General features: G+C 29.5%; 3 protein-coding genes across 6 annotated transcripts; 1 reads left to right on the forward strand and 2 right to left on the reverse strand.

Annotated features, from left to right (window-relative positions):
* Positions 1–405: 405 nt before the first annotated feature.
* Positions 406–10714, reverse strand: LOC117242675. Of its 4 annotated transcripts, none has more exons than XM_033509557.1 (3): positions 10581–10714; positions 1753–1920; positions 406–1618 (listed from the first exon to the last, which is right to left on the reverse strand). In XM_033509557.1, the coding sequence occupies exons 1-3, from the start codon at positions 10606–10608 to the stop codon at positions 771–773; spliced, it is 1044 nt and encodes a 347-aa protein (XP_033365448.1). In that variant the 5' UTR covers positions 10609–10714; the 3' UTR covers positions 406–770. The 4 variants fall into 4 exon arrangements, with proteins under 4 accessions (XP_033365448.1, XP_033365451.1, XP_033365449.1 ...); XM_033509560.1 differs by lacking the exon at positions 10581–10714 and adding an exon at positions 2057–2288; XM_033509558.1 differs by lacking the exon at positions 10581–10714 and adding an exon at positions 2026–2288.
* On the forward strand, positions 3955–8464 carry LOC117242679 (elongation of very long chain fatty acids protein 6-like). Its single transcript, XM_033509572.1, has 3 exons — positions 3955–4046; positions 6542–6948; positions 7653–8464. The coding sequence occupies exons 2-3, from the start codon at positions 6620–6622 to the stop codon at positions 8188–8190; spliced, it is 867 nt and encodes a 288-aa protein (XP_033365463.1). The 5' UTR covers positions 3955–4046; positions 6542–6619; the 3' UTR covers positions 8191–8464.
* A 2261-nt stretch (positions 10715–12975) lies between the features above and the next one.
* Positions 12976–16492, reverse strand: LOC117242663 (myb-like protein X). The gene is given in 9 exon segments (XM_033509528.1): positions 12976–13253; positions 13362–13825; positions 14339–14413; positions 14600–14684; positions 15138–15430; positions 15520–15954; positions 16042–16239; positions 16359–16417; positions 16419–16492. Coding segments are annotated over 9 exon segments (1824 nt in total). The 5' UTR covers positions 16478–16492; the 3' UTR covers positions 12976–13097.
* Positions 16493–17357: the final 865 nt, after the last annotated feature.

Below are 17357 nucleotides of genomic sequence, written 5' to 3' on the forward strand. Positions count from 1 at the left end.
TATATTACTAGTATATAACCGCATTATATGTATAAAAAAAGTGTACAGATTTAAAACTAAAAGGTGACTTTCTTATTCCCTTTTGTCACTTTATTGTAATTATGTAGTTGAAAATAAAATTAATTAGAGTATTTGAAATATTTGAAAATTAAATTTCATTACATTGATCCGTGCATGGGCATACTTCAGATATTTTTCGTGAAAAGTGTTACATAAAAATTTCGTCGGATTATACATAAATTGATTAGTTCATGTATAAATTTGTAACAAATATATTGTCAAAAAATGCTTTCTAATACAGTTTTAATTTCTATTATTTAAGCACATCCGATTAAATATATGTAAATAAATACATTATTAAGTTATAATGTTTAAATTCCTGTTCTTTGTAAAATAGCACAACAGTGACATATTTCGAAAGATGTATTTGCAAAAATTTGGTGTTCATATAACGAAAAACGATACAATAAATGAAAAACTTAAACAACTAATCCAACAATTACAATAATTCATTCCTAACATACTCCTAATATTTTCATGATTTCTTAATTGCACAAGTAAGTGTTTAATTAGATAAAGAAAATTGAAAGTCGCATAATACATTGTACTTTCATAAATGAAAAATGAACCCTTCTTTTAATTGTGTTAAGCATATTTTTAGTAATGCAATTACTTCATCACTTTTCATTTCTTCTGTTTCTGGTAAAACTCAGAAATATGCTAATGGTTGCTTCCATCTCTTCTCCATTTTTTTTCTTTGAATTATAGATTCAGACCCACCTCCGTATTGTGCTCTCAGCTGGTAAATGACATCCGCTTATCCTTAGTTTATTATAAACTGATGCAGAATTGTAAAATATCATTTTTGCTAAATCTTGTTCTTCGGTTGTATATGACAAATTTTCACCTTTCAGTTGCAACTTAATGAAAGTCCTTACGACGTTGCTTTTACACCCATGTCTATCTAAAAATTCATCCACAGTCTCTACTTTGCGCAACTTGTTATAAAAATGATCTCTGGAGGTTTTGATTCGTTTGACTTTTTGTTTCAGATATTTTAATTGTGCTTTTAAATCTCTATTCTCTTTCATGAGCTGAACACATTCATTTTCCAATTTCATTTCACAAAATGTTTTATTTTGAGAATTTTCAATTTGTACTTTGTAATTTGTCATTTCTGGTTCACTCATTACCCATTGCATTGTATCCTCATTGTCACAAAATGTAAATGGCACTCTTGTATAATTCAGCAATGGTTTATTAACACGTAATTCTTTTTCTTCTTCTTCTTCTTTTGCTACCTCTTCTTCTCTTGCATTTTGTTGTTGCTGTTGTCGTTGTTGGTAGTCGCATTGTTGTTCGTCCCCTTTTCCTCCTTCTTCATTTCCTTTTTCCCCTTCTTCTCTCACCAGCTGTCTTTCATGTACATCCTCTTCTTTTTCTTCTTTATTTTCTAATATATCTTTTGGTGGTTGAGGTACAGCATCCATTTTCAACATTTTCCTTCTACTGATATTTTGTGTACGGTTTGGTTTAAACATTTCAGGTGAGAAATGTTCAGCACAGATACCCATTCTTCTTATGGTAGAGCTAGCATAATATTGTAGAGCTGGATTGCCTGATAAAGAGTAATAAGAAATATAAAATATAGATAGCAACAGAAAGTAATATAGATAGAAAGAGTAATATTGATATAGAAAATTAACAAATGCTAAACATACATAACGTACAGTATCAACACTCTGTACTTACCAACTCTTGAAATCCATTCTTTACGAAGCGGATTGTTTTCTTTCGGAAAGCAATAAAGATGATTTCCTCGAAGTCGACTATTGTTACATTTTATGTAGGCGCAAATATCCACTAATCTAGCTGCTATGTTCCTCTGCAAATCCATAGCCTGAAAAAACCTAAAACAGACTACAAAAAACAGTATGCAAATTCAAGAAAATTTGCTCTTTTAGTACAAAGTACGAACGAACGAACGAATGAAACGAAGATTCAAATAAATGGAAATTATATTACACAGATATTGGTCCTCCAACGTCGTTCATACATGCAAAGAATTAGATCGATTTAATTTTTTCGTCCGATTTGCTACGACTGAAGATACATGATCTAGATCTTTCAAATGAAATTTCTAGTTAAAATTGTTCATAATAACAGTGTGGCCAACAGTTTAGACCAACTAAGTCTAAGCGAATGCTCGCTGTTCGCCGGATTTTAGTAAAATTTGATAAAATGAAACTGCAAACGAGCATTCGTTATTTAAATTTAAATCTAATTATATATAATCTAAATGTGTGTAAGAAATCATTCGCTTATTAAACTTAAATGCGCTTATTAAATTTAAATCTAATTATATATAATCTAAATATATGTAAGAAATCATTCGCTTATTACTTCGCCGAACTCCGAACGAATGCTTGATTACACTTTCATCTGATAATATGTTTTTATCCTGCAGCTTTTTCACAAATACTCCATTAATTTATAATAATTTATAATGCATTAATTAAAACTATTATAGCATTAATTCGTAGCAATTAAAATTAATGATCTATTTTATTCTATCTATTATCAACAAAATCTTTGAATTCTTTCAAATGGTATTTTATTTCTATTTAATTCTATTTTTTAGTTTTAAATACGGTACTTAATCTATATCCGCTCAAACCAAAGCCATCGATTGCTCACGCTGAACTTTCCGCTCAGGCCGATTTGATAATTTCACATAAGAAGAAACATTATCACGAAATGTTTCATAATTTATTATTAATTGATACGTAATTGTCATGTTTAGTGTAGTTATCATACCGCGAGTCATTAAAAGTTTTGTATTTTTAAAGTTTGGTACTTTTAGCCTACTGTATAGCTTACTTTAGATTTATTTAACATTGGTTTACTTAACGTGATAGCCATTTAAGTCGAGATTGTTTATTTGTGCGAAACTATGATGCAAGGTACAACGTAGATAATTATTCACCGCATATTTAAACGTATTAAATAAACATTACATTCTGCCATGTTCTTATACATTTGGATAATGAACAGTTGAATACGGAAATGCAGCAAGAACTTTGATTTATATTTGCAAATAATTTTATGTGCAAAATTGAATAAGACGTGTAAGGCATGGATATACGAAAAGCTTGCCGCGTATAACTTGCCCTAATATCGATACGCGTTTGTGAGATCCCTCATTCGCGAAAGGATCAGACTCCTTATCACCGCATTATTACGAGCAGTTCGCAAATCACTTTACCATTTAAAAGATGCGTAATTTATTTTTTTGTATATTTTTAAATTTCTGTTTAAACTTTCCAAAGTTTGTTGCTTGGACATTTATAACGGGCATATACACAACGGAGCCCCGAGTATAAAAGTCGTTGAATTATATTTTTAAAATCAAGACTTCAATATTCTAACACTATTCTAAGAGGAGATAAAACCAAAATTGAAATTAATTTAATTAAACCTGCTAAAATAATTAAATATTGTAATCCATTTTAAATTCCTTTATTAACCCATCAGGGCTACGTCTGTACGTCGTACGGACTCTCCTTTCGTTCACACTGGCCAAAACACACTGGTCGCTAGTAAAACATTAGTGCGAAATGAGAATGAAAGTAATCCATCTGATGATTCAACACAGATTCATCCTTGAGGTTCACGCCATGGTCACCAGAGTATTGTATTGCAACAGTTAATTGTCCACTATATTAATAAGCCACAATACGTAACGAGACTATGTTTAACTTTTATATACATTATACATGTAAATTTTACTATTATAATCACAATAGCAGTGTCTCATTACAGTGTAAACAAAGATTTTAGAAAATAAGGATGTTTTATGTAATATGTTCATAAAAACATCCTAGAAGAAATAGACTGATGTTGAGAGTGGGATAGCCAATATATACTTGAAGCTTTTCTCCTTAAGTGACAGTAATGATCGGTTAACTGAGCATGTAAGAAGAAGAACGATAAGTGACTTCCTTTTTGTCTTGTCTTATTAGATCCAAGTAATATTACACAGAACTGTAAGTATTAACGTTCAAGTATTCTGTTTTTCAACAAAAAAAATCTAATCTGAAATTGAAAATCTGACCTACGATTTATTTTAACAGAGTAGACATGTAACGAAATAGTCTTGATAAGTTTATTTGATATATGACGTGAAATTTTATGACTAAATTATGCGTGTTTAGGCAAATAAATTCAAATGTTTGTCTGTGGTATGTTTCCTTTATACTTCCAGTAAAGCTATCATGTATTTTATTAAGAAGAGAAAAGAAAAAAGTTTGATTATTTGATTATTCTCTGTGATATATCGGTTATGCCCCGTATAATGTATTGCTTTTTATAAATTGAGTTAATTATTTTCCCCAATGCACCGGCTATTCCCGAATTGTTTTGTGTAATTTACTTTATTATTTTTTATCAATTTTTAAGTTTTTAATAACGATACCTTTTCTCAACAATGAATTGCTAATATTTTATCGAATAAAAATGTAATCCTTCCACGTTTTGCTTTATTTTTATCGTAAAATTTATAATAGGAGCATTTACTCTGCGATCGACATGTATACTCATCATTGCTTGATTTTATCTGCGCATCCCATAACGGATTTTTGAAACTAAACTCCGCGGTTAACAAGTTAAAATATATATATACGGATATTTTTGTATCATAAATTTACACAAATCGAAATTAATTTGAAATTACGTTATGGGTTAATAGATTACACTCAGCTAAGGTTGTCAATGATAACTTACCGACCGTTCGGTACCGAAGACGTCTGAATGATGGTTTCTAGCAATTTCGATTTACGATTATATAGCATGCAATGTACTGAAAATTTCAAAGTCATTCGTTACGCAAGTAATCAAATGAATTTTTAATACTTTTCATGATACTTTATAAGTAGGTATACGTTATTTATTCATAAACAATTCTATTTATTAGTATATTTATCAGTAATTTAGTATACAAGTATATATATATATTATATATTATATATTATATATTATATATATATAAATATATATATTTAATATTGAATTTAATTATTCGTAAATGTTTGTTTAGTAAAACTGTAGAACTGTCACGTTCTCTTTCATTTCGGTGAGTTTTGAATATATTTCCGGGGGCATAATTTTGAACAACTTCTCCCTGTATATGCAACTGTCGTTCGACCATAGTTTTCGAGATAATCGCAAAAAAGCTGTCGATAACACTACAGTAAATTATTCTGCTTATAGTTGCGCGCTCGTAACAGCGTATGAGTTCGTATTGGCTGCTAACAGCTTTTATTGCTAAACGAGACCTAACCCTTATCTTTTGTTTTTTTGGGTAAAACTCCGTCGCAACAGTATATGCGAAACTGTAAGAAATGTTTGTTATAGTTCAATTATTAAAATTGAATATCGTTTAGGTTAGCCCTTTGAATCCGGCCGGCGATGCTCGAATGATAAGAAGTTAATTATATGAATAGTACGGTGAACGAATAATTGATATTATTTTACGAAAAGAATAATTGTCCTTATTTTACAAAAGTATTGCTAGCCGTCGTGTGGCGGCTAGATTGAAGAAAACTAGGCCAATACACGTTGCGCATGGGACCTTTAAACTCGTCCAACCGTCGAAACACAACTATAGATAGAATTCTGTAATGAGAAAGAAGGCTGTAATGGTACAGGCAGCTTTTCGTGAATATCGCGGAAACTAAGCGAGTTCAGCCTTTACATGTATAGGAAAATGTTCAAAACGTTGAATTTCGCTATATAAAGGCAAAAACCATTGAAATAGAAGGGTAAGTTAGCTTTTCTACAGTTTCACCTTAAGCAGACTTGCCAAAGAAATAAAAGTAAATAAATTCATACGCGCTAGTAATGTTCCCTAACAAATTTTTCTTTTCCACTGCACCATTCATTACATACAAATAATGTTCCTACTTTGTACGAACTACTTTTATATCTTCTATTTATTTCGCGATTATGATTACGATCTACAATATAATTTACAGAAGTTTCTACCGCGTACGGAATATCGTATCTAGTCTAAAAAATAATGAAAAGTATCTAGACTTCAAACGGGAAAATTCAGGGATTTTAATGCTCTCTACTCTAGAACAGTGTCATTTTATAAATGACAATCCTACACACAGCAAATTTGAACGTTTCGTTATAAAATTTCATATAGTATTTTAAAATCGTGTAAGATTGTTTGAAAAGCAATTTATTATTGAAATAATCTAAAGTATTTTTTTACAAACGTTACATTAATTCGTTTGATATGATCAATTCATTTGTTACCTGGTATTTTTATTTGTTCCTTAATTTCGATAGAAACGACTAATCTGCAAAAGTTACTCTGAACTATCGTTCTAAATCTTTTGGATCTGTAATAATATTTTGTGTTAAGTATTAATTAAACATTATTAATTTGTTCTGTTAATATTTTATATTATTTGTAAATATTATATTTCCTACATTTAAAAAAATAATTTCAATAATCGGGTTTTTTGATTTTCAGTAGATTGGCAGCAGAGGTGAAAGTTGCACCTTTTCTTTAATTTTTTAACGACCAGCGAGTAGAAAAAGATATTCCAAGATGATAGACAAATTGAATCACGTGCCGCTAACTGTACCTAATTACTCATATGCCTTCAATTTTGAGAAAAACTTTGTTTACTCGGATGCCCTTACGACAATTACGAACCATTATCCGTACTGCTTCTACTATTCTGCCATTTATGTCATCCTAATCTTTGCTGGAAAGCATTACATGTCAAATAGGCCGAAATTCGAACTGAGAGGTGCCCTTGCCTTGTGGAATATATCACTTGCGGTATTTTCCATTTTTGGATTTCTTAGAATGTGGTCGGAAGTGTATCACGTATTAAGCTATCATGGGTTCTACCATAGTATCTGTGTACCTAGGTAATTTAACATTCGTACCTTATTTTAGCTTTCAAAATATTTTCCGTAGAATAATAACTTGAAAACTAATCATTAACTAAATATGTATTGTTACAATTATTTACGAAAGCGTACTATCCAACGACCTCGATCACCTCGAAATACGTTCTTAAGGTCATCATTTTGAATAACTTTCCACTTGGTAAAAGTTGAAAGATAACAACAACAACAACAACAGCAACAGCAACAGCAACAACAACAACAACCATAATATACCCTTTATTCTGGAAAATTGTTTCGTACGGCAGTAAATAAGGCAGATATTTAGGTGATTCCGTTTGGCTGGTTCATATGGTATATTAACGTATTAAAACAGTCATTGAAGTAATCCTACGTTGTTTTATATTTGAAATGAGTTGGCTGTATTTTACAATTATAGTGCCTTTATCGTTTAATTTTTCGAGCCTGGACCTACTCTATATACAAAAATATTAGAACTTAACGATATTGAGTTTGCAGTGGTACTGCGATCGCGCTCGTTGGATACAAAATTAATGGTTGACGATTCATTCATACATATGACACGATTATCACGTTTCTTTATTATCGAATATTGCGGGCGGCATCCATCTCTCATCAAAGCGGTATATGAAATTAATTTACAAAATAAAACGATATTCCTAAAATGTTAAATCATAATAAAACCATAATTATGTTCTTTCTAGCTTCCTTACGCAAGATCCCGTTGCTGCATTTTGGTCACTGTTGTTCATCCTATCAAAGATCGTGGAGTTCGGCGACACAGTTTTTATTGTACTACGTAAACAGCCGTTGATGTTTCTACATTGGTACCACCATGTAACAGTTCTTCTTTACGCATGGCTATGTTTTGTAGAGACTACAGCATACGCCAGATGGAACTCTATAGTAAATTTTTTCGTTCACTCCTGGATGTATTCTTATTATGCTTTGAAAGCAACGCGCTTTAATCCACCAAAATGGATCGCCATGCTGATCACTACGTTACAGACAGTACAAATGATTTGGGGTTGCTTTGTAACTATTACGGCTTACAACTATGTAAAAAGCGGTCAAGTCGAATGCCACATTAAGCCCCATAACGCGAAAATTGGTCTGTTGATATACTTGAGCTATTTCATTCTCTTCGCTAGATTCTTCAAACAGGCTTACCTGTCTAGCAAACGTGGAATGAAAGTCAAAAAGAAGAATAATATTAATGACAAGCTCATCAAAGCTAATTGAAGCACATGCAAATTTCTGAAAACTTTTTCTAGGGATGCATCCAAGTGACGTCTCTTGTAAATATTTTATCAGAATTATTTTACAAGTACATATATTTATATTTGTGCATATACATTTCAAGAAATGTAATAGATTTTTCAAGTCTTTGTTAACAAGCGTAAAATCACGAGTAAAATAATATAACATCAATTGTTGTACATTGAATTTAGCAATAAATTTCATGGCAACTCGCTTAGTGCGAGTAGAGGAATTAATAAAGATATTTTTAAGGAGATTTTGAAACCCTTTTTCTATAAAAATGACTTTTCAAGCAATTATTCAATGAATCTATTTCGGAACGTTGTAACGTTTCTTTATAAAACAGTATGACAAAATTTTATTCCAGTGAAAATAAATATGTAATACGTGTATTTAAAGACGCGATATGCAATAAATGTTCGTTTAAATACTTTACATTTTATTAATGTGAATTGTGATTGGGAACTGCATAGCAATAACATATTTGTATATGATATATCTATTATTATGCATGACAAGAAACATATAATGAATAGCGTGTGTTGCAGAATTTCTGAGCGGGCGAGCCGTTACCCGTTTTTTCTATATAGCTGCCTGTTACATTAGCTGTTGCTTCTCTTAACTCTAAGTTTCTGCCTAAATTAACACGTTGACGCCGGTGTTACGTAGGAGACATAAAAAATCACGAAACAGACAAATCGCCGGTGATCTCTTCTCGTCGCAGTTCAAACGTTTCAAAATAAGATGAAAAAATTGAACTTCGTACATGATAATAAAATTTATTATCACGCCATTTATTAATGTCACAGAGTGACGGTTCAAAGTGTTACAACAGGATGATTTAAAGAGTTACAAGAGACTGATTCAAAATGTTTTAACAGAATGACTCGAGCGCTTATTTTGGAGGAATTTTATACTGAGATTTTAGTCCCTCTGGACGAGTTGTCGTCTGGTGTAGTATCTCAGAGGCGCCTATTCCGTTACTATTTGGTTACTGTTTCGATGGCTGTGGTACGCGGGATGTCTAGCCTATCCTATCCTATTACTGTTTCTGAGCGAGTAGTCTTCTTGAGCGTTAGTTTAAAATTAAAGAATTAACCCTTAACACACTTTTAGTGTCGAACTACTTGCTAATATCGTTGCGTATGCGAACCCACCTTATTATTAGCAGTACTTTATCTCTTGAATTTCTGGTTCCCCTACCAGACTGCTTGGCGGCCCCAAGGCACTAAGCTGCCAGCGCCTAAATGCCAACACCACACGGAGTTCCCAAGCAGTCACCACCCATCTAAGGTATTATCCGTGCCCAGTGTTGCTTAACTTTCGTGATCGGATCATGCGGCCAAGTGCTAAGTTCAATTAAAATTAGTATACACAAGAACTTATAAAATTAGGCATTTGCCCTGTTTGATCGTAATTTAGCATATACAAGAACCTATTGTATCTAAGCTTAAAGTTAGGGATCTGCCCTGTTTGGTTACACACTAGCATAATAGACAAGAACGTATTGAACTCTACGCTACAAGAATCTATTTAATGATGTAAGAATGATAAAATCGCGCGATAATCAAACTAACTGTAAGTTGCCTAAGAAAGAGAAATTAATTGTTTACAAGTCATCGACAAGGCATCGCAACGGCCAAATATTGTTTGACATTATTTATTGAAATCCGCAAGTATCCCAATTATGAGATATAGCACGCGATGTATACCAGTATAATGATAAAGAAAACCTGACATGCATTAAGGTCTGCAGAGAATTATATACAATTCGAACTATTTCCATCACCTTCTCATAGCTTCAACTTTATTACAATCCGTTATTAAGATAAGCAACTCCTCATCGGACAGTACCATATCGATAGATTCCAACTAAAATCATACAGATAATAATAACATATATGAAATGTAATATTACACATAATAATAGAAGATTTTTATCAGATTTATCTGTTCCTTTATCATTTTGTTTTCTTTCTATCATTTATAGTAGTACCGATTGCTTATTACTTTGTTTTTAGAAAATTGTTGTTGTCATTATTATTATTTTATTACTATTATTAATTTTACTTTTTATTATTATTTATTAATATTTTATATTACGTTTTATCATTAATATTACTTTACATTTTCGTTTTCTATTATGTTTACCTATGCTGTCGTTACATTATTTATTAATATTAATGTAGTAATGTTAATGTACGTCCATTAATATTAATGTTAATTAATACTAATAAATAATGTAACAACGTTAATGTTAATATTAATATTAATGTTAATTAATATTAATGAACATACTAACATGTAACATGTGTTTCGATAAATAAATAATTTACTAACATATTGCACTTATCATGTACTTACATACGTACCATCAATTTTATCATGGCGGCATTGCATTGCCCGTATGCGAAACACAGCGCAACATCGGATTGCATATTGTCATTTTCTTGTTATAAGACTACGGGAACTCCTTACCGAGCCATTAGTTCTTAAGTGTACGTGTATGATAACTTGCTACGTAACCTTACTACGTAAAAGCTCTTTGGTAATAAATATGCAAAAGAAAAACACAGCACAAGATAATCTTACACGTACATAATCTTACATAGCAATTTCACGGATGACTAAAAGAAAGACAGAGTGGGTGAGCGAGTTGAAAAAGCGATATGGGAATAGAAAGAAAACGCTGCATATGAGCCATCTTATTTCCGTGTCTACAGTAAATATGTGTAAAGTAGCAATACCGATCAATGAGCAGCGTCAGTGTGCGTGTCTGATCAGACAAAGATACAGGAGACCTCTATGCAGCTTTCTTTCTCTATTCCCATATCGCATTTGCTTAAAAGGTAATATAGAACACATGACATATGACTCGCGTACTCTATCTTTATTCTTCATACCTTTATGCTAAAAGTTCATTCACATTAGTCAATTAATTGAATTCAAGCGGCTGGGATACGAAAAGCTTGCTATTTTGCTTGGTTTGAAATATTTTTCCAAATTTCTACGCTTGTTTTCATGATAACTAAGTCTCTTAACTTCAGGTAATTTGAACCATTTTACTAATATATGATATATTATTGAATTTAAGATTCTTTCAAGTATCCCTTGGTTTAAAAGAAACAACAGCAAAGGAGGTTACTAACTAACATGTTATTATCAGTTTTCTTTTTTCTGATTTCGGTTCCTTAAATCAAGTTGACATTTCCTAAATTTCATATTCAGTCGCTTTTTACGTATGCATGTATGTACATAATATTTTCATAAATAAACTATTCCCATCGTAGAGTTTTTCATTAAATATCCGTTTGAAGCTTAAATTATAAACTAATAATTGGACTACCTTCTTTCTGAACAACATTTGAGGATATTGTTCATTTATTTTGGTCAAATTAAATTTAAGACATTAATATTTTATTTTTACATCTCTTGAGAGTGGAATACTGGAAGAAAATTTTGATCCTTATCTTACTTTTGTTTATTGATATGTACATTACATTAATTTCTTTTAAATAACTATACGAAATTTATTTAGAATTCTTATTCATTTAGATATCAACTTCCAATAAAATATTACAAAGATACAATTTTTAAAGGTAATTTTATCTCTTTTGATTTCGGTTCCTTAAATCAACTTGACCTTTCCTAAATTCCATATTCAGTTGCTTTTTACGTATGCATGTATGTACATAATATTTTCATAAATAAACTATTTCCATCGTAGATCTTTTCATTAAATATTCGTTTGAAACTTAAATTATAAACTAATAATTGGACTACCTTCTTTCTGAACAACGTTTAAGGATATTGTTCATTTATTTTGGTCAAATTAAATTTAAGACATTAATATTTTATTTTTACATCTCTTGAGAGTGGAATACTGGAAGAAAATTTTGATCCTTATCTTACTTTTGTTTATTGATATGTACATTACATTAATTTCTTTTAAATAACTATACGAAATTTATTTAGAATTCTTATTCATTTAGATATCAACTTCCAATAAAATATTACAAAGATACAATTTTTAAAGGTAATTTTATCTCTTTTGATTTCGGTTCCTTAAATCAACTTGACCTTTCCTAAATTCCATATTCAGTTGCTTTTTACGTATGCATGTATGTACATAATATTTTCATAAATAAACTATTTCCATCGTAGATCTTTTCATTAAATATTCGTTTGAAACTTAAATTATAAACTAATAATTGGACTACCTTCTTTCTGAACAACGTTTAAGGATATTGTTCATTTATTTTGGTCAAATTAAATTTAAGACATTAATATTTTATTTTTACATCTCTTGAGAGTGGAATACTGGAAGAAAATTTTGATCCTTATCTTACTTTTGTTTATTGATATGTACATTACATTAATTTCTTTTAAATAACTATACGAAATTTATTTAGAATTCTTATTTATTTGGATATCAACTTCCAATATAATATTACAAAGATAAAATTTTTAAAGGTAATTTTATCTCTTAAACTTAAGTTACCATAATTAAACGGTTGTGTTTTAGCCATTACTTGTGTCTGCTTTACAAACCTAAAAAATGTCATCAATATCGATATTGAATATTTTAATAAATATTACTAGTAAAATATATAAGTATTCATAATTACATTAATATTCATTCATGTATGTATAAGCCAAAAGATTACATGATTAACTGACTATTAAAGTATATAGGAAATTTCTTCACTTAGGATTGTACAAAATTATTTATGTAAGATCCTCCATGCTCGTCTAATTTATTATTCATTATACAGTAATATTTCATTTATTAAATATGGTAACTTGCTTATATAAATATAAATTCTGCAATTTCAATAAATTCTAAAAATGTTTCTCACATTGGATATACGTACAATTCAGTAGATTATTTATTGTTTTTGCTTCCACGTTACTAAACTGTTGTTTGTTACTTCTTTTTCATGCTCACTATCTTCTTCATTATCATTTTGTAAAGTTTGTAATTTTCCATATTTAGCTTCAAGTTTCGCAATTAACTCAGTATCGTCAAAATTTTCGATTTCCTCCTCTTCTTCTTCTTCCTCTTCCTCTTCTCCCTCCTCCTCTTCTCCCTCTTCCTCCTCCTCCTCCTCTTCTTCTTCTACTTCTTCTTCTTCTTCTTCTTCTTCTTCTACTTCTTCTTCTTCTTCTCCTTCATCCTCTTCTTCTTCTGTCCGTTCTCCTTCTTTTAACATTGTCTTTTGCACAATTCCTATTTCATCCGTTTGCTTCATTTGATTTTTATTGCTCTTATTTTTTTTGTTTTTTATTTCATTCCATCTTATATTTTGATTCCCCTCTTTTCCTTCTCGTGTTCCTAATACTCCTTTCTTTTTTTCTTCTATGTCATCTTGATTCCGTTTGTTCATTACTTCTCCTTCCTCTTCCCCTTCTTCTTCTCCTACCCCTTCCTCTACATCTCTCTCATCCCCCTCCTCTTGTTCCTCTTCTACTCCTTCCCTTTCTTCTTCTTTCTCGAACTCAGTATCTTTTTGCACAACAATCTGTTGTCCTGTCTTTTTACCCTCTTCTTCTCCGCGCTTATATTTCTTTATTTCTATTTTTCCACTTTTCTCTTGCACTTCTTTTTCATGCTTTCCTATTTTAAAAATTGTTTCGTCTTTCAATATAATTTTTTATTCCATATATTTTTTCTCACAAAAAATTAGTTTAGATCGATTTTAAACAGAAATAATGACTTCTAAACGTTAAAAAAGGTAAAGATTAATCACTATCATTAAAAGTGCATAAAAATGATACTTTAGCCTTCATTTAAAAGTATTTATAACAATAATTTCTTTGTTATTTTAAAAAATTTATATGTCCCCTTACAATGGCATGATATTTCTATGATTGATTCATGAAATAAAAGTATTTTTTAAATGAATTTTATAACTTTCTCAATTATATTTTAAGACATTGAATAAATATGAAAGTTAAGTAAAAGTGTATTTAAATTTAACATACAAAATAATATTATATTGTTAAATATGAAAGATGATTCAGTAAATATTGTATAATTTTACAAGTCAGAAAATTGAAATTAGATCAGAATTTTGTCTAATTGCAATAAATTATACTATTTGTAAAACAAAAATGTTACAACATTTACCGTTATTCCATCGTTTCACAAGGACAAAATGTGCAGCAACAATAAGTGCCACACCGACTCCAAACTTCATTGCCACTGCAACCATCAGATGTTATTTTTTATTGAGATTTCAAAAGTGTAATGAGAAATAAAGAAGATTCTAAAACTATGAAAATCTTTTATATCTACGTTATATTTTATGTCAAAATATGAGAGCATGGAGGATCATTTTACATTATGAAAAGATTGTAATGCAACTTTGACACGCAATATTTCACTTACCACTAGTAGATTCTTCTTCTATTTCTTCTATTTCTGGCTTTACATCTACATCATTAACATATTCTTCTGGTTCTGTGTTTTCTACCTAATATAAAGATGATAGTGTGATAATGTGCTACTATTTAAGAAATTGTATTGTAAAATTATTCATATAAAAGTGTACGGTAACATATAATTTTTTAATTTTCTATAGTGAATAAAATTATTAATAAATTAGTATCTAAGTAATATCTTTTGTAACTAATAAATTGTACATCTTTCAATAAGTGCTATTTTCTTTACATTTGTTATCAGAAAGAGAAAAATTTCATAAAAAATTATAGTTTCCTGTTTTATATATAAAGAGATAAAAATTAAAAAGATATAACAAAATAATTTTTCAAATTACAATGAACACCAACATCTTTATATTCAATTATCGAAAACTCATTAAATTTTTTATATAGGAGAATACATAACATAAAATAAAGTATGTACAAGTAATATTTTTCATAAGTTTTATTACTTTGATAATGACGTCTAATCATATTAAGTTTACCTCTTCTAAAGGTTCTATATTGTCATCATTAATTTCCTTAACACCAGGAATGTCATCTAAAAATGTCTCAAATATGTCTTCATTTCTTGGCATTTCTAATATTTTATCAAATTGGTTATCTACTTCATTTAAAACAGATTTTTCATCCGAGTCTTTCTCTGTACTAATACCATATATTTCTTCTAATACATTAGTATCATCAAATGTTGAACTAATATCATCATCTTCTAATGTAACTTCTGTGTGCTTCCTGTTTTCATATTTACTCTCACGGCTTAATTCTGTATTGATATCTTATATTAAAGATTTAAAATTTATAAGAATATTCTGAATATACATTTATATTCACTACTATATTTTAATGTTTTGTATCATGTAATACCTTCTTTATTTGGAAAAATTTCACTTTCTTCTTCGTTTGATTCATTTTCAATTGCAGTTTCCTGGTCTTCCTCTTCTCCTTCTTCTTCTTGTTCTTCTTCTTCTTCTTCTTCTTCTTCTTTCTTTACTTCTTCTTCTTCTTCTTCTTTTTCTTCTTCTTCTTCTTCTTCTGTAGATTCATTCAACATTTCATCATCCTGAACTTCTCCAGTTTCAGTTTCTGTATCAGTTTCAGTTTCAGTTGCAATTTCAGATTCAATTTCAGTTTCTGTAGTTTCTAACTTTTCATCGTCTTCATTATACCTCCTTTCATCTTCTATTTGTTTAGTTTTTTCATTTTCATTATCATGTGATTCTTCATTAGATAGAGATAAAGAATCATCTACCCACCCATCAAAGATAAAGGCCCAACGAGAAGACTCTAATGGTGTACTAACTTATAACATGAAATATATAGTGTTGACATAATACATTAAATATAATAAGTGTAATTATATTAAAAATATAGAGAAAGTTTACTTACTGTCTGTAGTACCTCTGTGCTCAATAATAACTACACCGATTAAGCCAACAAGCATTGTTAAGACAGTAAAGAATATGATTCGAGCACACCAGTGTCCACCTGTAGTACTTTCTTTATAAATATGTATAGTTACGTTGTCTGTTAAATTTTCACTAGCATTTCCCACTGTAGGTGATGGTATAATGTTATCTTCTTCATCTAAATATATTGAAGTATAATATATTGAATAGTTAAATGACAATTACTAATTACTGATAAAATGATTATTATAATACGGTATAAAAGTTATTGTAAAAAATATTGCATATTGTACATACATGCACAAACATAAGTATGTATGTGCCGTGCGTATACAGATTGTATACAGCGTGTATATAGATTGTAACGTTTTTATGTGAATTAGAAATTGAAATATGATCGAGAAATTTGTTAACATTGTATTATAAAAATTATTTTTAAATGTCAGAAAGAATAATGCTTTAGTTTACTCTTATTTTGTTTATTTAAAATCTTTCTAAATAGTTATCAAAAAGTTTATTTGTTATTTTTACAAAAATAATAATAATTTAATATCAATGTTAATAATTAAGTCAATAATAATTATTATTATTTGCGACATTATTTTTTTACGAAAAGTTTATCAGACATTGTTTTCTGTAATAAACTTTGAGATAAGTATAAAATAAATAACAATATAACAACTTAATAGACAAACTTTAAAATAATACCAAGCAAAATACTGTCATTTTTGTAAATCATTATTATAGAAGAGCACTTTTACAAGTATTCTCTAATATTGAAAGTATGTATTTCCACTAACACAATATACATCACGAATCTATATTTATTACTTTGTTTATTCATCACAATAATCTGTTACTTGTATATTTCTTCATTGAACTAATAATCAAATTAAAAGTGTTAAATTAATATTTATTATAAATAGCAACGGGTTGTACAAATACGTAAAATATATAAATAAATTGACGAAAAATGTTTTTGGACTGGATAATATAGGTTGATCTATTTTTGAAAGCCAAAAGCTAGGCTGATCAAACTTCTAAGACCCTGTATTTTCTAATTTCAGCAACATTGCCAAATATGCCTGAAAATATCTGAGGCTTTACGTTTAGTATAGCATTATCGTAACACGCCCACGACGCAATAAACAATTTAAAATATAAGTTCAAAATAAAATTGTATTATTTTGTGATATTTCGCAACAAAAAGCATAAATATAAATAAGAAATTTTCACTGATTTCATATTTTCAAGCAAAAATAAGCGACATATATATAAAAATTACATATACGCTCA

Source organism: Bombus vosnesenskii, unplaced genomic scaffold, assembly GCF_011952255.1.
Source record: "Bombus vosnesenskii isolate JDL3184/JDL3185 unplaced genomic scaffold, Bvos_JDL3184-5_v1.1 scf7180000016275, whole genome shotgun sequence".
Classification (NCBI taxonomy): domain Eukaryota; kingdom Metazoa; phylum Arthropoda; class Insecta; order Hymenoptera; family Apidae; genus Bombus; species Bombus vosnesenskii.